The following is a 22,895-nucleotide window of genomic DNA, read 5'->3' on the forward strand; positions in this document are numbered from 1 at the left end:
AAAAGTATATTATACTTATTATTAAATAATAAAGTATTTATTACTTAGAATTTAATACTTTTCTAAGAGATTAATAAAAATTAAAATATAATACTTAAATAAATATAAAAAGTAATCTTAAAGATAATTATATATCTGCCTTAATATTACTTATAATATTATAATAATTTAATATTAAATTAATTATAATATAGACTAGATTATTTTAATAAATACTAGCTTAATTTATTTCTATTTATTCTAAAGGAAATAATAACCTTCTCTTTATTATTAATATAGTAAAGAATAATTAATAATACTTTTTTCTATATAATTTAAACTAGATAGATAATAATATTAAATTTATTTTAATTTATAAAAAAAATATAATTACCTAAGGAATTAGATTTTATTAATTAATTAATAAATACTTTATTAAAGTAATATTAAAGACTATAATTATATAGAATTATAATATTATAATATAAATTTAATAATTTATTTCTTATAATATTAATAAATATATATTAACTTATAACCTTTTATCTTTTCTTTATATTTAAATATCTTATTTAATTTACTTTTTATAGTAATAAAAAGAAATTATAAAAGTATTCTAAATATACCTTATAACCTAGGGTAATTAAGCCCTATTAAAGATTACCTATTATTTAAATATCCTCTTTAAACTAGGAATAGCTAGACTTCTTACTTAACTATAATAAATTAACTTACTAAATATTAATAATTAATAATACCTTAATTACTTAAATATCCTAGAATAAACTATAAAGTATATATAAGACTATATTAATAAATATTATTATAATTTAAATTAAAATTATAATTAATAATTAAATATTTAAAAATAAATAGCTATTAATACCCTTTTTATTAATAATTTCTTTAAGAAAATTTAAAAGAAAGTATTTAAAGTATTTAATCTTAGATATTTTAATAATTAATATAATTAGAGATTTATTATAACCTTTAGTAAAAAGAGTATTTATATTAATATATTTATATTCTATAAATATTTATTAGTATTTAAATACTATAATAAAGATTATCTTAATAATAGCTATATCTTTATATTAACTAGAGAAATAAATACTTAATTAATATTTAAAATAAATAAATATAAGAAAAAAAAGGTTTTAAACTTTATAATCTTTAACTTTATAAGAATTCTTATATATTACTTTAAATATTTAAATAGTAAGCTTTAGGCTACTTTATATTCTAATCTATATATTCTTTAGCTTACTAGAAAGAATATTACTTTATCTTAATAAGCTTAATAAAAAGTAAATCTAGCTAAATAATTAAAATACTTTAATAAGATATTTATTTTTTTTATTATTTTTATTATAATTAACTTTAAAGTTAATTATTTTTTTCTATATCTTAATAAGAATATCTAATTAATAGACTTTATTTATACTTATAAAAACTATTATTATATTATTATATAAATAGCTAATTAAGACTTCCCTAAGTTTAACTTTAACTATAATTAATAATATAAAAGTAGTTTCTATAAGAATAAGTATTAAAATAATAATTAAAGCTATAATAATTAAAAAGATTCTTATTATTTAAATAGGCATTAAAGTAGCTATTAAAGAGATAAGTAAAGTTATAATTAATAATATAATAATAAGTATAATAAAAAATAAACTAAAAAGTAAGATAAGTCTAAATAAAATAATTAATATACTTAACTATATAAAAGAGATTATATTTAAAAAGAAAAGAAGATTTATTTTAAAAAGTATTATTTTATTATAAAAGATAATACTTTAAAAGATATATTTAATATATAACTAGATTATAATTATTATAATAATAAATATAGATTTAATAATAACTATTTAATTAGCTTAATATTATTATAGGGAGCTTATCTTAACTTTATAATTATTAAATAAGATTTATTAAATATCTTAAGAAAAGATACTTTCTTATTAACCTCTATATTAGAAATATATAAATATAAGATATATAACTATATATTTATTATAAGAGCTTTATTATAAAAATACTTAAGAGTATAAATATATATCTTACTTATTTAACTTTTAAGTAAAAATACTCTTACTAAGACTAAGTATTATATCTATTATTAATAAGATTTCTTATCTTATAATAAATTATATTACTATATTAAAAATAGCTATAATAGTATAAGTTATTATTATTAGTAAATTATAAATACTATTACTTAAGACTACTTTAATATTACTAATAATACTATAAGTAATAGTATTATTAATTTAAATTAAAAGAATTAAAAAGTTATTACTCTTAATATATAGAATATAATTTAATTCCTTATATTTACTATATATAAAATTAATAAGAATTATATTTACTTAAGATTTTAAATCTATAGTAAATATAAAAGTCTCTTTATTACTATTTATATAAATACTAGCTATAGAAAACCTATTATTAGCTAAGCCTAATTAAATACTTTAAATTATAAGATTAAAAAGAAAAAACTAATATATATTAAAGGTATTAATAATAAAGTAAATAAACTTTATAATAAATAAGCTATATTCTCTTTTTATACTAATAGTATTTATAAAAATAGAAATAATATTAATATAATTAAATTTAAATATAATACTTAAGTTTAAAATAGAATATTATTATTATTATTAATTACTTTCCTTAGAAATAATTAAATAGTACTCTATAGTATTAATATTATAAATATAATATAATACTTTAATTATACTTTACTAAGAGATTTTTATATCCCTTTTTAAATTATATAACTTATTAAAAAAGTATTATAATAAATATAGGCAATTTATATTATAATAATCCTAGCTAGAGAATTCTACTTTATTCTAGCTTCCTAAAAAGAAATTCTTAAAGGATATTCTTATATATTCTATAAATTACTAATAACTATAGTTAATAGTCTTATAGATATTACTAGCCCTTTAGGCATTATAATTATTAATAATATAGATTTTAATATCTATATATTTTAAAAATAAAAACTTAAAAACCTTAAAGAATATAAAGAATAGTAATTATATTTAGCTTTTATATAGAAATTAGTATTTATAGCCTTTATAATAGCTAGTATAACTATCCCCTTAATAAGTTTAAAAAAGAAACTTATTTAAGGTCTATAAATAGATATATAAGTATTATTATTAATTAAATTTACCTTATTCTTTACCCTTAAGGCTATTATCTTTAATATTAATAATTTAAAAATAAGAAACTTAGTATATAAGATTATAATACTAAAGTTAATTATATATAAATAGCTAAGAACTATATTTAATATTATTATAATTAATATTATAAAAGCTTAAAAAAACTAGTATAATTAGAAATACTAGCTATTAATAGTATTTATTAGATTTTTAAAAAAAGAATTAAATATATCTATTAATATACTTATTATTAAAAATAATATTAATTTAATTATTAATACTATAAATTTACTAAGTCTCTATAGACTTCTTTATAAGGTTTAAGTATAATAATAGCTAGATTTACTTAAGATTATTATAAATAATAGTATTTATATCTATAATAATAAATTACCCTTTATATAATAAGCTAACTAGCTTATATATAAATTCTCTATTATATAGATTAATAAAGGTTTTATTTATATTAATAAAGGCAATAAAATAACTATTCCCCTTATAAATAACTAATATAAATATAAAGTATCTTAATAACCTTATATTTATAGTATAAAGAATAAAGAATTTATTAATAAAATATTTAATATACTATATTATAAAAGATATATAGAATAAGTTTAATAATTTATCCTCTTTATAGCCTTAGTATTTATAGTATAAAGAAAGATTAATAGTAAATTAAAGATATATATAGTTATTAACTTATAAGTATTTAATAAAATTATTATATTTAATTACTATCTCTTGCCTAAATAAAAAGATATTATTAATACTTTATAAAGAGTAATATATATTTTTACTATAAATATATTTATCTTTTTTATTAATTTAAAATTAAATTAAAATATTATAATTACTTTATTATTATAAGTTATTAAGGACTTAAGAGATTAATAATTATATTAATAGGTTTTTATAATTCCTTAGTATATATATAGAAATATATAGATTATTTATTTTATTCTTTCTAAGGATTCTATTAAGCCTTTATTAATAATATTATTATCTTTTTATAATTAATAATTAAATACCTTAAATATCTTTAAATTCTATTTATTTTATTTAAGTTTAAGAATTTTATTATTAATCTAAAGAAAAACTAGTTTAAATATTTAAATATCTATATTTTTAGCTTTAAAGTTAATACCTTTAGTCTATTAATAATAGCTAAAAGAGTAATAATATTTATTACCTTTAAATTCCTAATATAATTAATAGCTTTAAAATAATATATTAAAGTAACTAATTATATTAAGTATTTAATTCTATACTATATAAAACTTATTAAATTACTTTAATAATAAAAAGTTATTTTACTAGCTAAAGGTTATTAAGATAATAAGATTATAAATAATAATAAAAAATAGAGAATAGCTTATATTAAGATAATTTACTATAACTTTATACTTAAAGAGTTAATATCCTTTAAAGCAGTTTAATTTAAAATTACCTTTAATAAGGGAATATTTTATCTAGACCTTATTAAATAACTATTTCTTTAAATTAATATTAATCTTTAATAAAGCTTTAATATTATTTTTTACTATATTAAAGATAATTATATATAGAAAGAAAGTATTTATATTCTAGTTAATATTATCTTATTTATATACTTTTTAAATTATATTTTATTATTAGCTAAATATAAATATAGGCTAATTAAGCTTAAAATAACTTACTTTATCTAGGTTATATATTACCTTAAGGCTTAAATTAAATTATTTAAAAGATCTTTAATAGTCTTTATTAATTACTTTATAATTAAACTTATTATTAAGAAAATAATACTTAAGATATTTAATACTAATTAAGTAAATTAAAGGCTTATTAATACTTCTATTTACCTATTTAAATATAATTTATATATTTTCTATATCTTAAAGAAAAAAAACTTTATTTTTAATACTTTAAATTAATTAAAAGCTAAGGAGTTAAATAAAAATATTAATTAAATAAAACTAGATTATTTAATATTAAATAATATACTTATTAATATTAAAGCTATAATAATATTAAAGATAAAAGCTTACTTTTTAATAGAATATATTAATAATAATAAATATAAACTTATAATTAAAATAATCTTATTTAATAATAAGCTTATTACTATAGATATTTTAAATAATAAGGTTATTATTAATACTTTTAAGTTTAAGATTCTTTTTATTCTATAGTAAAGACTACTTTATAATTATAATAATAAGGGAATATATAGACTTTATATTTCTTATAAAATAATATTAAAAACCCTAATAATAGTATATAATAATAAGTATTACTTTAAAATTAAAAAAATAACCTAGAAACTATTTAGCCTATTTATTTATAACTTTTTATATTAAATTAAAAAGTATATTTATATTTATAAAATATATTACTTAAGTTAAACTAATTAATAAAAATAAATTAATAATTATATACCTATTTAATTACCTATTTAATTAATATATACTATTATAATAGATTTTATTATTAAATTACTACCTATTCCCTTAAAAGGCTCTTTATAGGCTATAGATAATTTTAATCTCTTTAATTAATTAATAATAGTTATCTATATAGCTAGTAAAAAGAACTTATTAATTTCTAGCTATTTTACTTATTCTATTAAAGACTAAGTAATTACTTTAATTAAATTCTTTATATTAATTAACTAAGGAATATCTTAAGTTATTATCTTAAATAAAAATAAATAATTTAATAATTCTTTTTAATAATCCTTATAAAAAGAATTTAATTATAAATTAACTATAATTATAGCCTATTACCTTAAAGCTAATAGACTATTAAAATAAAAAAACTAGATTATTAAGATTATATTATACTTTTACTATATTAAGAATCTTAAAGCTAATTAGAGTTACTTATTATTAAGTTTATAGTTTAATTTAAATAGAGTATTTAATATTAATATAAATATATCTGCCTAAGAGTATTTTTATAGATTTAAATTAAATAATACCCTTAACTTTCTTAATAATAATAAAGAAGTATTTAATTTATTATTCCTTTAAAAGACTATTTAATAAAATACTTAATTAATATTTAATTTTATAGCTATAAAAGGAAAAAAGGCCTATAATAAGAAATATTAACTTATTATCCTTAAAGTTAATAATAAAATATACCTTTAACTATATAATAATTATTATTTACCTAGGAAATTACTATATAAATAGTTATAATAATAAATAGGCCTTTTCTATATTAAGTAAATAGTTAATAATCTAGCCTATAAACTTAAATTCCTTTTTAATTAAATAATATATCTAGTTATTTTAATTAAATACTTAATACTTATATATATTAATAATTTTATTAAAAAAAAACCTAGCCTTATTAAAAAAGACTTAAATAATAAAAAATAATATAAAATTAACTTTTTAATTAAATATTAAATATATTACCTTAGGTATAATAGTATACTATTTAAAGGATTTATAGTATAATAGAAAGGTTAAGGCCTTAAGTATAATATTTAGATTAAAATATTAGATATTAATAAAAGTATTATTATTAAGTATTATATAAAGTACCTAGAGAAATTTAAAAATAATAAGAAATATTATAGTAAATAATAGAAGAAATTACTTAAGAAAAAATAATTAATTAATTAATTCCTATATAATAAATATATATATAGTATTAAGGACTATATTAGCTCCCTTTAAAGCTAGTATATAATATATAATAATTCTAAGAGGAAAGATTATTATATATACTTATATAAGCTAGTTATATAAATATAAGTAAGTCTTTAAGACCTCTTAGTTTAAGACCTACTTTTATAATAATAAAAAAATCATCCTCTTTCTTACCTACTAATATTATATTACTCTTATAATTCTATATTAAGGAGGCTACTCTTTATAATTAGTAAATAAGAAAGAAATTACTTAACTATTAAACTATTATAAAAGCTATTTATATTAAATTTATTACTTAAAGATTAATTTTATAATTATAAGTTATATAGCTTTTAATTAATTAATCTAGCTAGTAATTATAATATATAAATATATTATATTATTATATTAAGCTATTAGCTTATTTCCTTACTAAAGGCCTTTTATATAAAAGGTATTTTCTTATTATACTTAATAGCCTATATATTTATAATTAATTATAATTAATTATAATTAATTAAAGTTATAATTAATCTTAAAGATTATTTTTTTTTTTTAATATATAATTATAAGATTATTTTTACCCTTTTTAGTTTTATTAAAGGTTATTTATAATACTTTATCTATCTATATAAATTAAAGAATTATATATAGTTTCTCTTAAGATAAGGTTTTTAATATAAATATAACTAATAGGGTAATTACTTAAACTCTATAATATTAATAATAAATAAAAGAAGCTTCTATTAAATTATATAAATAGTAGTAACTTCTTTCTCTTTTAATCTTAATTAATTAATAAGTCTACTTATTTAAGATATCTATAAAGTTAATTAATTTTAATTTATACTTTATAGTACCTTATTAATTACTTTTATAGGTCTTATATAATATAATACTAGCTATTATCTTTAAACTAAAACCTATTAATAGTAATTACTTTTTTAATCTTAATATTAAGACTATTAAGAGATTTATTAAATTCTATAAAGATATAGTAATATTAAAAGAGTTATATATAAAGGCTATTAACCTTTATATAATTAAGAAAATAAATAGCTTTACTAAGATTAAATTAATAGCCTTTAGCTATAAGCTTTATCTCTTATATATAGAGAGTTAAAAGCTAAAAATAATATTAAAGAGTTTATATAGGCTTAAGAAAAAGCTTATTAAAAGGCTAGCTATAAGTTTATTATATATATAAAAGGAATTCCTAGATAAAATTAATATATATAATAGTAAATATTTATATACTAATTAATTTAAATAATTAGAAAGGCAGGTAGTAATTATAATTAAGGCCTTTAAGTTATAGCTAAAGACTATATTAATTATAGCCTAAGACTATAAATATATAACTGCAAAAGGCAGAGGCAATAGGCAGGGTTAATAGTAATTAAATAAGTAATAAAAAAGTTAAGTTTATTATAAAATTAAAGTTAATATTAATAAAGCTTAAAGCTAAAGGCTTAATATAAATTATCTAGCTATATAACCTTTTAACTCTACTTTATAAGATTCTATTAATATATTATTAACTAGTTTATTAACTAGGAATCTTAAAGACTATATTATTATTATTATTAGTAATTTATTATATTCTCTATTAAATATAAAGTAATAATAAAAAGTACTTTAAACTTAATAGAAATTAAAGAAAAAGGTAATAAAGCTTTACTATAAAGAGTATTAATATATTTTCTATATTCTCTATATCCTTTATATTCTCTATATCCTCTATATCCTCTATATCCTTTATATTTTCTCTCTATATCCTCTTTCCTTTCTTATAACTAAGGATTATTATTTAATTATATATTATATAATTATAACTAAGGATTATTATTTAATTATATATTAATAGAAAATGCCTTAAATTTAATAAAAGCTAAAGAAGAAAGTAATAAGGCTTTACTATAAAGAGTATTAATATATCTTTTATATCTTTTATATTCTCTCTCTTTTTATAATTAAAAATTATTATTTAATTATATATTAATAGAAATTAGTCTTATTTATAAAAAGTATAATAAAAATTAAATTTATTTATATTATTATTTAATATTAAAGGCTTAAAGCCTTTTTAGCTAGATAGAGATAAAGATAATTATAATACTTTATAAATCTAATTATAATTATAATAAATTAAGAATTAAATAAAAAAAAAGATAATAGTAATATTATATAAATTTAATTATAATTATAATAAATTAAGAATTAAGCTAAGAAAAAAGTAATAATAATATTATATATATTTAATTATAATTATAATAAATTAAAAATTAAATAGAAAAAAAAGTAATAATAGTATTATATAAATTAATTATAATTATAATAAATTAAAAATTAAATAGAAAAAGAGATAACTATAGTAATATTAATAAGATTATTTAGCTTATATTTAATTATTAATATTATTATTAATATTACTATTAATATTAAAATTATAAAGAAATATCTTTTTTATAATTATATAAATATAATTAATATATTTACTTTAATATAAATAATTCTAGTTAATAGTTAAATATTTATTATCTTATTAATATTTAACTAATTAATAAATTAATATAATTTCTAGAGTTTTATTATATTAGATTTACTTTAAAGAGGTAAAGCCAGAAGGTATACCTTCTTACTCTGTTCTTAATATATACTCTTCTCTAGACGGCTTTGCCTAATGAAGACAAGCAGTATTGATATTCTCTGAGAGTTAGTCTCGGTCGATATCCGAAACAAAATGTCAATCCGAGGTTCTAAAATATTACGAAAAATACAAAAGTAGAATTTCAATGCAGAAAATGCTCCTCTCTGGCCATGAAGGTCTAGAAGATTTATGATACCTTACTTTCTTCATATCATGACTGAGTATACAAATTGGCTTTAAACTGACAGTTATCCAGTACTCTCGGCAAAAGGGCCTCTATGGTAACGACTCTAATAGCAGTATGACAAGAGGAACTCCGTAAGCATATATGGTATTTATTATGTCTAAAATAGCATAACAGACAAGATTTGGTTTCAGTCAATCTCCCATATGCATTTAAAGTACCCCACTATCGCGATGTGAAGTAACAGTCGCCATTGCTAGTGTCTAATTTCGCACTATGCTTTGGTACATCTTTACAGTTCAGTCGCACAGTTATCACCTTATCGCTCGCACTCAAAAGTTTTGTTGCAGCCCTGACATAGAACTTTTTGCGACACAGCAGAAGCCATCGCCAACCAACATAAAAAAGACCCAGCAATGCCCAAACGAAAGCGCGGAGAACCCAATCTCGGGGAGAAGCTCGAGAATCATTGTAATGATGTTTCCAAGGCACTAAAAGCCGCAAAGGGACTAGAGCGCCAGCGATACAGCAAAAGACTTCACGAAGATGGAGTCGAGCCCGAGAAGAAGGAAAGATTGGAACGAGAGGTGACTGTCCTAAAGGTATGAATCATACATATTTATCGCATTGGCTTTTTTTTCTAACTTGAAGTTCTAATAGTCTCTCGATCTCCATCAAACCGCTCGCGCTCACTTGTACTCGTCGATTCTCAAAGTCAAGGACCTTGCCGCATCGGCCAACCTTCCCCAAGAGATCCGCACAGGCGTCCCCAAGCCCGAACTCACACCCGAAGAACAAGCTGCTCTGCACAATGTCACCAGCGGACTATACAACCGCGAACTCGTCAAGCAAGCCGTTACTCGCGCCATCACCACATTTTGTCAGGCCCTCGATGTCCCTCTACCCGGAAAGGCGAAGCGTGTGCGAAAATCCAAGAAGGAAGAGAAAGAAGAGCAGCCATCCGACAGGATAGAAAAGGAGACCAAGCCAGAGGTCAAGGAAGATGTGCGCGCTTCGGTCGAGAAGGAAGAGGAAGAGGCCGAATCAGAATTCGAGGGTTTTTCGGATCATGATGATGATCCTCCTCAAGAACCTGAGGGTGCTGATAGTGAGGATGCAATGGACGAGGAAAAGGCTCTGTCAAAATACGATCATTTACTAGGCGGATCTTCGGATTCAGAGGACGATGACGATTTCAACCATGAGAAATATGCGCAATTCAAGGGCAAAGAACAAGTTAACCTCGACGACATTTCCGACGCTGGCTCAGACGCAGCCCCGGGTCTCGGTTCCGGATCAGAATCAGAAGAGGAATCAAACGAAGAAGAGAAACTCTCCATCTCAGCATCCCCTTCACCACCACCGGCCAAGAAAAAGAAGAGCAAGGAAAAGGCATCAGCACCCGCTAGACCCAGCACCTCGACTTTCCTACCTACACTCATGGGCGGTTACATCTCCGGTTCCGAGTCCGCTTCCGACGTTGATGTCGCACCTGCAAAGAAACGCCTTGGCCAAAAACAACGACAGGCTATCTGGGAGAAGAAATTCGGCAACAAGGCCAAGCATCTACAAAAGCCAGCCTGGGAATCAAAGGGCGGTCGTGATGCTGGCTGGGATGGCAAGCGCGGTGCCGTAGAGGCTGGAGATGGTCCACGAACGCCCTGGAAGAAGGGCATTCGTAACCCTCTTGCTGCTAAGCATGGCGCGGAGGGCAAGCCTGAGGTGAAGAGACCACCACCAAAGAAGGATGATGAAGGAGTCCTGCATCCTAGTTGGGCGGCGAGGAAGCAGGCCAAGGACGCTGAAAAGACGGCGGCGTTTGCAGGATCAAAGATTACTTTTGACTAGGCGTACATAGAGCATAGCGATACCAGGGGTCAATAAAAGTTGGTTATATATATGACATAACTATTCGTTATGAGGGTATTTGATGCTGTACATATACAGGCAAACCTCCCTCCATAGGCAAAGTCAAGCTACTTTTGCTCACTCTCTCACCCTTGAACGCAGGCTCAAAGTTGAACAGGGGGACTAATCTTGCCAATGTCTGTACTGCAACCAACTCGGCCATCTTCTTCCCCAGACATACTCGTGGTCCGCCGTTGAATACAGGAAACTCGGCTGCTGGACGTTGAGTAACGGTCACATCTCCAGTTGGTGATGTAGTAAGCCAGCGCTCAGGGCGGAAATCGTCTGCGTCTGAACCCCATGTCGTGTGCGAACGGCCCATCGCCCAAGCACACCAGACCACGATGGCACCGGCGGGTAGAAATGTTCCGTCTGGGAGGGTAGTTGCTTGTTGGGCTTGCTTGATTTCGAAGGGTATCGGAGGCCGAAGACGGAGCGATTCATAAAAGACGGCTAGAACATAAGGTAGCCGTACTGGTGTGAGTAGTTCAGGGTCGTTCGCGGCAGAAACTGGGGCGCTGTGTTCACCTCGTTGACTTTCGACGGATTGACGTAGCTTGGTCGCTACATGCGGGTTCTTCATGAGAAGATATAACGTCCACGTCAAAGCCTGTGCAACAGTATCTCTCCCAGCTGAGAGATAGTTCAGCGCAGCATCTGCAACCAGAGTCTCATCGCCGATAGAATCGAGCAGAGATTGTATAAGACTCCCCGGGGCGTCAGACTGAGTCTTTCCCTCTGTTTCCGTTCGATCAGCCACAGCACTTGTGACAATTCGCTTCCCGTACGCTTTAACAGTCGCGATTGATCGTCGCATTCGAGCTCCAGTAAACATCTCAGTAAGGAACCATAACGGGTTCTGAAACCTCTCAGCAGTAGCCCCAGAAGCGTGCTCAAAAGCAATGGTAAAGTCATCGTCAGCATGCATCTCCATGTTATACGCCATACGTCCCATCAACTGCGTCGTAACCTCATGAACGACAGCCTGCAAATCCACCACTTCCTTTGTATCCGTCTTTGATTCAAGAACATCAATAGCTTGATCCAGATATCTTGGTAACCTCTCATTCGTCAAAGTCTTCAAAGCCGCAGCAGAAAGAAATCGCAATCCCGCCTTTCGCTGCAGCCTCCAGAACTCACCGTCAATGTTGATGATACCATGGCCGAAAAGATCCCAGGAGCGCTGTTTGAAGAAATCGCCTTTTTCAAAGACACCTTCGTTGCGGAAGATAAAGTCCAGGTTTTGAGGGTCGTTGACGATTACACCTGGTGGTAGAGAAGGGACGGTGATGTGAAGGGTTTCATAGCCGTAGAGCCTCTCAACACGGTGGAACCATGAAAAGAGCTTTTGACGAGGTTGAAGGAAGATGATTCCGTTTCCTACGAGCGGGAGTGTGTTTGGAGGTTTTCTGTTATGAGTGGTTAGTTGACGTTGATTGAAATGTTGATGGCGAGCATAGGGTAAATTGAGTGAGGAGCGACAAACCTGAGAGGCTCGCCATTACGAGTGATTTTTGCACTTGTTTTCTCCCAAATATACAGAAGCGTTATTATCACTGTTGTCAAGATGAGCCCATCTCGAAGGTTGACGCTAAGAAGGGCCATGGTCGGCCCAATAGTGGTAATAGATTGCAAGGTAGAAGTTGTGTTGGTTTCACAGACTCTGAACGAACAGGATCATGATGTAACCACAAATCGACCCATTGAACACGAGAAACTTGTTTATCTAAGTACAAAGTGTTTCGATGATTTAAATAGATCCTGTTGTAGACATCTCAATTGTTTTATTCAGTAAACATTGTGCGAGTATTGGCCCTACAGTACAGTAATTGCCAATATCTGGAATATGAGCCGATATTTTCGCTCCTCGTATTCGCGAGCAACAAAAAACGACAACCTTTACAGCGAATCTAGATAGAACAGCTAAAAGAACACCATCGGCATATACATTCCCCCGTCGGTAGGATTGACATAAGCCCACCACATCAGCGGGATGACGTTGCAATGGAGGGCACCAAAAACACGTCTAGGTCTAGCCAGGGGCGAGCCAACAAAGAAAGTTTCAGCATTAGTTTCATACATCATTCATTTACAAGTCATCCCAAGAAGATGGGGGATTTCTCGCGTTCGGTTAGAACGATCCGAATATTTATATTTATATTTACCTTAGTATATAAACTGCGCCTGAATGGACGCGTATAGATACTAACTAGATAGATAAATAAGCTAAACCTTGTTTATTGAAAACTATTATATGATAACGACAGAATAGGCAGCTCATGTCGTTCTTGTTCTTGTCTTTATCTGTATCACATGAAATTCCCCCCCTTCGTTTAGCCCCTCCAAACAACACCCGAGACAGTACTGTTACATACTAGACTACTTTGCCTTGGTTGCCTCGCTGTTCCCTTTTGGTGTTGTGCTGTTACCATAAACAAATTCCTCTCCTTCCACATCAACATCGTGTCCTCTTCTTCCTACTCAATTCTTTTTTACTGCTACCTCTCATATTTCCCCTCTCTTTACTTTACCCCTGCATTCATCCTGCAGCTACCCCCCTAGCTCTGTCATCAAGATAGCGTCATCGATTAAACTCACGCGGGCGAAAAGACGAACGAGATAACAGACATTATTAACGATTGATCACGTCAACGATATTGTTTTGCCAAGTGAATATTCCAATTGAGTTTGTTCAACCTTGTTCTTTTATCTGGTCTTACCGGGGATAACGTTGCAACACTGAATCGCCCACTTACTTTACATTTATTCTATCGTCTCAACCTTACAAACTGTTGAGGACACAAACGCCACAACTCTCACCAAAGCTTCAGTCATGGCAGCTCCGAGCACATTTGGAGAACTGGGCCTCTCCATCATTGGCCTTAGTGCCGAGTATCCGCCTCACTCACTAGATTATACTTGCCTCAATATCCTTGGCGAGAGATTCTATCCTGATACGCCTTCGTAGGTCAAATTTCGGAACCATGACTGCCCATCTCGCTTGCTAATCATATCATGAATACTATGTAGTATGCAAAAAGTCCTTGCAATCAACAGATACACCGGAATTGACTCACGATCATCTATTGGAACGCCTGAACACCCTGCTGTAAACCAAAAAGATGCCCCATCAATAGCAGAGCTCCACAGCATATTTCAATCTGATGGCGTTCCACTCGCGATACGAGCCGCTCGCAAGGCTATTGACGAAGCCAAGATCGATACGCGATTCATCACACACATAGTCGCCACAACATGTACCGACAGCGCAAATCCAGGATTCGATCACTTTGTCGCAAAAGGTCTAGGCATAACACATGGCGTTGAAAAGGTCTTGTTGCACGGTGTAGGTTGCAGTGGAGGTCTGGCGGCTCTTCGAACAGGCGCAAACCTAGCTCTGGGTCATAAAGCACGGGGACTGCCCGCGCGCGTTCTATGTGTAGCACTAGAAGTCAGCACCACTTTGGTGCGCAGTGAGCTAGACAGCATCAACGAGCTGCAGCAGACGAGGATAGGCGCATGCCTGTTCTCAGATTGCGGTAGCGCCGTCGTATTGAGCAATGGTATCGGTGAGCGCTCTGAACCTGTATATGATCTGCTCGGCTGGGATCACAGGACTATCCCTGATACAGAGGAAGACCTGGGCTTTGACGTTCACCCAGCTGGTAAGCTTCAACCACACCGACTGACCAAAGGATATTACTGACAATAATAGGCTGGAAAGTCATACTCACGCCCCGTGTGCCCAAGCTCACCGCTGCCTCGATTGGCCCAGCTTTCAATGACCTCAAAGCTTCTCTACCACAATTACCTTTGGACTATCAGAACGCAGCCGATTTCGACTGGGCCATGCACCCTGGTGGTGCTACTATTCTTTCAGGCGCAGAGAAAGTCATGGGCATCACACCAGAACACATGCGAGCAAGCTACGATACTTATATCAATCACGGAAACTCGAGTTCTGCCACAATCTTCAGTGTGATGGACCGTATGCGCTCGAAAGATATGGATGCCCTTGCGCCTGATGGACGAGTGCGCGACTACGTCGTCGGATGTGCTTTCGGTCCCGGCATCACAGTTGAGATGTGTATGATGAAGCGGAACATGGCTCATAGAACAACCGTAACCGGCCTTCAAACACCGCCAGAGACTCCAGCCGAAACCGAGTCGGAGCCAAGTGAGGCCGGAGACGGGGGCGAGTGGAGCGCCGAGAACAGCGGATCTCCGGCCGAGCGGAACTCTGCATCTGTATATGAGTCGCAGGATCAGTATACGAGGTTTGTTACCGAGTCGTTAGAACATCTAGATCTCGATTAGTATGGGGTAAAAGAACGTGGTGGCTTGCCTTGATTATCGGAATGCATTAAGGGTCCATGTGCTTGAACATGGGTAGCGCAATATGGTAGTAGTAGATGCTTCGTACACTCGTACGTTTATTACGAGAGACACGTTCCACAACACTGATTAATTCCGGATCGAGTCACTTGACGCATGCCAAAAATGCCAAGAACTGAGTTAGAGTTGTAATCCAGCCTTTGAACAAGACGGATCGAATACCCAGCAGATACATGTCATGATGGGTACGGTCTGATGAGCCTGTCATTGTATCCGTACCCAAGATTGCTAAGCTGCCAAGAAATAGTTTCAGTTGCTGCCGAATACATTACCAATTTCAGTGAGGCCCGCTTTCGGATATAGTGAGAAAACTCTTGAATGACACCTCAGAGCGTGTCTCAGTCTGGTTGAGCACTGTTGAGGTTTCGAACGCGAATCGACCCAAGCTGCTGGCTTGGCTAGACTATCTAATTTCTGGTGATCTCTACAGCTCCGTGGTTGATTTGACAGAAACAATGGATGACCTGGCTAATAAAGAATGGCCGTTTATTGGTTCAATAAGGATCGTGGTGATCCTAGCGGTCTGTTCGCATATTAGTTGGGGGTTTTGTCTTAAGATCGCTTGGCAACTCATGATGTATGTTTATCGCGCCCTCACTTTAACGCCAACGATCAAAATCCGTGCAGACCAGGGTGAGAACCACAAGCGTCAGTCGACATGTAAGGGGAAGGGTATGAGGGTCCTGTGGAGAGAAGGGCGCGAATGACAACAAACGTACCCTGAATTGTCTAGAACGTCCTGGTCTTGGTTTCTTCCTCTACTGGAACTGTAAAACAAAAAGACTTGCCAAGCCGCGAGTGCACTCGCTGTATGAGGAATTGCTATGAGTCATGAAAAGTAAGTTACCGAGAGTCCTCCACTCTGACGTGAATAAGATCGCCCAAGCGTGTGGTTCTCGAGGCTGAAATATTAATATGTACCTTGACAAAGGGACCGCACTGGTATCTTCATTTCAGATGCCGAGGTTAGTGGATGTTTCGGCAATAAAATAGACACGCTAACCAGTAGGCTATATTCCCCAAGCACAGTTTTGAGCTTTGTCGCTTAATGGTCTGTTAGTTAATATGACTTTAGCCCAACCTATCAGTTCTGACACATTCATCCTGAGCCATGTCGACAGTTTTATGTCGACGATTTAGGATGAGTGCATTAGGTCGGGGGTAACATCGCGAGAAGCAACCTTGAAATGGGTTAGCTGCCGCGGAGGTTGCCAGATTACCGGTAAAGTAAGTATACTATGTAAGAGGAATATGGGGCTTGCCGTATCGTATGTAACTCATCACCAGAGCTGCGGAGACCATCTGAGTGGATTCTGCCCCATATAGTGTTCTCAGCTTGAATTTGCCAAGTGGGCGAATTGATCAACCGTTCCACCTCGTGGCATCGACGACGCTAAAGCTCTCTGACCATGTGTCTGTGTCCCTGTGCGTCTGTGTCCCTGTGCGTCTGTGTCCCTGTGCGTCTGTGTCCCTGAAACGTGGATTTATCGGAATGGAACCCAGGAAACAGGATGAGGACTGACTAGTCAAACGGTTCATCGAGTGACTTCATGGCCAACTCAAAAGCCACCGACTGACCCAAAAGTAATACGCCCAATCAGAGATGAGTGGGAAGCATCCATAAGAGTCTCGAAACAGGAACTCGTCTTGAAAAGCACACTGTGGCTTGCAGATTTGACAACGCGGTCCCCACTCACACTAGCATGGTAGTTGGTGAAGTTTCCCGCAGATAGTTGACGGTGACATGACTATCATAGTGACAAGAGCCGGGTTCAAGGCGTACGGGAAACGAACGTGGTTTCGTGGGTTTAAGCTCTCGTGCACGGCGCGCAAATTGGCTTTTTTTGGCGGCCCAGCCATGGGGATGAGGCTTGGAGCTTGAATTCGGGAAGCGAAGCTTACACACATGGCATTCCGCGGACGATCTTTCGACGCTATCGAAACACATGGTTCCATGGAAACTGGCCCTTTGGGGGATTTAAGCTGGTGAGGTGAGGATCTAGCCTCACACCTTGTTCCAAATTCCCGATCTGTGCAGCAGCGGGGGGCGGCACCAAGTATCTTTGAAGCATGGACGAATGCTCAGTGGCGTGCGATACCGGCCTGCTCGCTTCGAGACCACGCTATAGTCGACGTTTGGTCAGGCAGCCAGGGTAAGGATACCCCTTAGGGAAACCGGCAGCGCACAGCTGAAGAGTCTGCGCCAAGAGAGTATCAAGACTGTGACTGTGAAGCTAAGCGTGCGGCGTGATAGGAGGCCGCGTTCCAAGGAAGCTAGAGGGTGTCTTCAATCTCCACATGTAAGGCAGAGAGCATGGGCGTGGGCGCTCTGAAGAGTTGATAGTCGAAATGCTCAGTGCTTTGGGCCAGTTGTTTAAGTTGAAGGAGTTCCCCTGAGTGATTGTGGCAGGAATGTCCTATATACAACCATCGACGAATCGCAAACGAACAACATATTAGAGGATTATACGAAAGCCAAATCGATATTCACTGTATCAACTGAACATTTGATGAAAGTATCTTCAGTCAACGCTTATCAGCACCGTCCATCACCAGAGAGCTGCATAAGTACGATGACAGCATCGGCATAGCTGGAACTCACCGTTTTCCCTTCAACAATCAGTCGACTATTAGGCAAAACAAAACCACTCGAGCTTCGGCACCCGCGGAGCTGTGTTACAAGCTTAATAATCGATTGCTCAACCGACTGGGCTGGATTGGATTAGGGTCGGCTCCGGGACTTTACTGAATCCTTGCGGACCCGGAACGTCTAAGAGAAGAGGCTTGTGGTTCAGTGCGGCTGAAATTTCCTTTACCGGCAACGCTTGAACCTTGGCAATTGTTCTGACGAAAAACCGGAAATACGGACAAAGAGTCCAATCTTGGTTACTTGAATGAAGACTGAGGTAGAGGATTATTATTCTGTCTTTGGTGTGATGGAAGGAGACGTGGATGAGGGAGGAGTTCGAGTTGGTGAAGCCGACGATTTCCACAATAGGAACATTCATTCCGCTCCAAACTATATGGGTCACGTGGAATCGCCTTTAGGCCGTCAATACCCTGATACGCCCGGTCCTGGTAATAACGACAGCAGTGGCACCTGGCGTTGGCATAGGCGAAGGTCACAGCACCCCATTCCTGCCGTTCAGGGACAAGTTCCAGCCGCTGTAGCCCCGGACTCGACACCCGGACACTTCGCTCAATTCGCGTCACCATTAGCAGTTCGCGCTCACGCTCACGCTCACATTCATCCTCAGACTCAAACTCATTTCCAGACTCAGGCTTATTCATATCCTCAAACACCAAATACACAACACGCTCATCTTCAATTACAGCACGAACAGATACTCTTTACACATTCACCTCATTCTCATTCTCATTCGTCGCTTGTCGATAATTCCTCCATAGTAAATGGTCATTTCGGTACCATGGAGCAGATTGAGACACAAGCAAGCGACTTGCGATTCCTTGCCCAAGTACCGGTTCTAAATCCAACCTCAAGTCCGTCTCTGGGCCCCGGCTCCGGCGCCGGAAGAGGTGGAACTCCTGCCCGAACCCCCGGAAGTGCCGTGGGAACATCTGCAGGTGCTGCTATTGCTTACGATAATCAAGCCAGCCCAAGTTCCGCCTCTGTCGGGGACAATTCCGCCCACGGTGCGAGTGCCCCCAATAACAATAAGAGAAAGTCAACAGATGATGGCCAAGGCAATGCTGGGAAACAGACGAGAAGTAAAAGAAACAGAGTAAGTCCACTTCATTCACTGTCTATATCCTGTCCCAGATACCCAAGAATCAACATCAGATGAGACAAGGGGTGATGGATGTGAGACGTGACCTTTTCAGACGATAAGAAGAGGGCCAAGGCGAACAATGGAGGCGTGGTTCGTCAGCACAGGACTCGACGACATTCGCCTATCGAAACGTCAAGAGTCTCCCGACGTCAACAACGGCTTCCTTGTTGCACCGCATGGACAGACCCAAGCTGCCGGGTCGCCCACATAAACCCCCTTGTTCTCCTTGTCATTACCATGTCAACACATCAACCCACTACACTACGAGGTCACTTGGCTAACACGCGGTCTTCCTTATCATAGTATATATCAATAGCATGGTCAGTACAAAACCCTTGTTGCATTTCCTTATCGATGCCATTGGCACGTAACACAGCGGCACATCACGTTCGTCGCCAAGGAAACGATTTTAACTAACAAACCACAGCAACGAATGTAAGAGGCGCAAGATAAAGTGCAACGGCGAAACTCCATGTCAAAGGTGCGGCAACCTTAATCTCGCCTGCCTTTATGCCCCCAACTGCTGTTCTGGAAGCTTCAAAGAATCGGACGAATTCAAGCAGGTAACAGCACAGCTTGGTCGGCTCCAGGACGAAGTCGGCTGGTTGCACCAAACAGTCAAGACCATGCAATCCGAGCCCGCTCGTTTCCCTTCAGTCAGTGACCGAGCAATGACCCATAGCCATGGTGCATCGACGATTGCTCCTTCACCCTCTCACAGCTCTGCCTCATATAACCGCCATGACGGTTCAAAGTATGGTTCTTTCCGAGGCCCTACAAGCATGGCCTTTAGCTTGGATGTTGCCAATAACACCATCAACAACATGGGCTACAAGGGTATCTCTGATGACGACCAGCATTTGAACGAAGGGCCGGGTGCCATGTCCATGCGCCCAATGGATCCCCTCCATGAATTTGACAAGGACGAGATGGTTCGTCTTTGCCGTTTACACGAGGAAGAAATAGGAATTATGTACCCGGTGCTAAACATTCAAAGTGTTATATCCCACGCCAAGGGCATGGCAACTTTTCTTGAATCTGTTCGGCAGCAAAACCCCAGGGAACTCATCAACGACGACAAGACTCTACAACTCAAGATCATCATGTGCTGTGCCCTGGTAGTCGAAGAACATGGGCATAGCGACAAGGCAATCCGGTTGTTCGATAGTATGGAAACAGTACTTAACCGAAAACTCATGGCCGAAGCCGCAGATGTTGGAACCATACCGATACTGGCCCTTGTTGCTGGCTACCGATTCCTATCCAACGACGAAGTTCTGGCGTGGCGCGTTATGGGACATGTTGCCAGATTATGCTTGGAGCTTGGCATCAATCAGAGAACAGGCCTGATGCGGATTCAGGACGAAGAGGAGCGAAAGAACGCCCTGGTCAGCTTTTGGTCAGCCTATGTTCTCGATCGAAGGTGGGCTTTTGCGACTGGCCTTCCTTTCGTCGTTCAAGACGAGGAAATCGATACACAGCTTCCGTTCCCTGTTAGTAATGGATTTATGCCACGTATGGCAAGTTGGCTAATAAGACAATAGGAAGAGTATCCATATCTCGTCGCCATGATCACATATTCCCGTATAGGCGCAAAGGTGTGGCGACAGGTTGCTCATTTCGGTCCGGTGCTTGCGCGCGACGTGCGGTCCGAGGAGCTAGAAAGTGTCGATCAAGAGCTGCTACAGTGGTATGAACAGATCCCTGAAGAGGTCAAAGTTCGCAACTGGGACAAAGAGAAGCACATTACGTCAACACCATCATATAACCTCCAACGGTTGCGAATTTGGACATATCTGCGCCTGAATCAAGTGAGTATACTGTCAATAGTTTTAAATACAAACTGACAATCATTAGATGCGGATCTGGCTTTATACCCCTGTCCTACATAGTGCCACAAGCATCGTGGCACACCCTGTACAGTCAGAGCGTGTTGTCGACATTGCCAAAGACACTATCCGCTATCTCAGCCATTTGAACAACACAACAAACCTATACAGGCGTGTACAGGTCTTCTACCACCAGTTCCTTACGTCAGCTATCGCCGTCGTCTTCCTTGCTTCCGTTCACGCTCCGGTACGATTCAGTGCGAATTGCCGCGAGGAGTTTTATATGGCCCTGGAGCTGGTAAAGGATCTCTCCGCCAAGAGCTGGGCCTCACAGCGGCTGTGGCGGACAATTCGATCGCTCAAAGACGTAGCACCCCGATTTGGGTTGAACCCCGAGGATGATCCGCAGTCAACAGCTGCGTTGGGCATGATAGGGCTTGCGCGAGGTCACATGGATCAACAAACGTTCCGAAAACCCTCAATACCAGGCCAACAATCATCAACAGCGACACCAGATCCGTTGGCTCAGAACGGATCCCGTATCCAGGCCGAGATGTCTCGCATGTTTGAAGGGTATGTGGGCTTGAATGGCTTTCAATACAACGAGAACGATGGGCAAGGACAAGGCCCCAACAATGAAGTATCTCAGCCACCGAATGGCATGTTTGGAATCGACAACACAGTCTTTCCACAATTTAAGGAGATGTATTAGAGATACATTGTGAGAAGTTATATGATTATGATATCGTCAAACAAGATTTACAGAGATTGGCATCCAATTAGACGGGGCTCTCACCCTTTATGGCGTCCCCGTTCCAGGGAACTCGGAAGGCACCGTATCGAAATCATCCTGTATAAATTACAACTTAGGCCCGAGAGCCAGATTTCAAATTTGAGCTGTTGCCGCTTCACTTGCCGCTACTAGGGGCAATCTGGGTATAATAAATACCCTTTTCACTCAATCGGATTTGATGCATTTGTCAAATTATTGCAAAAGAAGGCTACAAGGCAGATCTAGCAATGAATAGTATAATAATAGTAACAAATGACTACGTTTCACCTACTAGTATAGTAGCCTCTGTAGTAGAGTTGGCCAGCAGATGCTTCCCAGGTCCGCAATCCAAGACACACAATGCAGTGAGTTTCTTCAATCAATCTAAATAGGAATTAGATAATTAGGGAACCCATCAACTCTATATGCCAAGTTGTCTATAAACCTACTGCCTCGGTACTCACTCAGGGTAAGCGCAGGCTTAGTAAGTCTCCGAGTTCAATAAACACCACAACCGATCATCTTGAACTTTGCATAACTTAAAGATATCAACACCAACACATTACTTTTCCAGTACCT

At 34.1% G+C, this 22,895-nt stretch overlaps 4 protein-coding genes across 4 annotated transcripts; 3 read left to right on the plus strand and 1 right to left on the minus strand.

Moving 5' to 3' along the window:
- Positions 1-10,037: 10,037 nt before the first annotated feature.
- Positions 10,038-11,469, plus strand: FPOAC1_004474 (uncharacterized protein; the record flags this gene model as incomplete). Its single annotated transcript, XM_044849020.1, has 2 exons — positions 10,038-10,223; positions 10,282-11,469. The coding sequence occupies 2 exons, from the start codon at positions 10,038-10,040 to the stop codon at positions 11,467-11,469; spliced, it is 1,374 nt and encodes a 457-aa protein (XP_044707730.1).
- Positions 11,470-11,536: 67 nt separating this feature from the next.
- FPOAC1_004475 (uncharacterized protein) lies at positions 11,537-13,134 on the minus strand (the record flags this gene model as incomplete). Its single annotated transcript, XM_044849021.1, has 2 exons — positions 11,537-12,938; positions 13,016-13,134. The coding sequence occupies 2 exons, from the start codon at positions 13,132-13,134 to the stop codon at positions 11,537-11,539; spliced, it is 1,521 nt and encodes a 506-aa protein (XP_044707731.1).
- Positions 13,135-14,362: 1,228 nt separating this feature from the next.
- Positions 14,363-15,846, plus strand: FPOAC1_004476 (uncharacterized protein; the record flags this gene model as incomplete). The annotated part of the gene is made up of 3 exons (XM_044849022.1): positions 14,363-14,493; positions 14,560-15,194; positions 15,245-15,846. 3 exons carry the CDS (start codon positions 14,363-14,365, stop codon positions 15,844-15,846), a joined length of 1,368 nt encoding a protein of 455 aa, XP_044707732.1.
- A 3,101-nt stretch (positions 15,847-18,947) lies between these two features.
- Positions 18,948-22,256, plus strand: FPOAC1_004477 (uncharacterized protein; the record flags this gene model as incomplete). The annotated part of the gene is made up of 6 exons (XM_044849023.1): positions 18,948-19,002; positions 19,333-19,667; positions 20,143-20,150; positions 20,197-21,208; positions 21,260-21,526; positions 21,573-22,256. The coding sequence occupies 6 exons, from the start codon at positions 18,948-18,950 to the stop codon at positions 22,254-22,256; spliced, it is 2,361 nt and encodes a 786-aa protein (XP_044707733.1).
- Positions 22,257-22,895: the final 639 nt, after the last annotated feature.

Source organism: Fusarium poae, chromosome 2 (genome assembly GCF_019609905.1).
Source record: "Fusarium poae strain DAOMC 252244 chromosome 2, whole genome shotgun sequence".
Taxonomy (NCBI): domain Eukaryota; kingdom Fungi; phylum Ascomycota; class Sordariomycetes; order Hypocreales; family Nectriaceae; genus Fusarium; species Fusarium poae.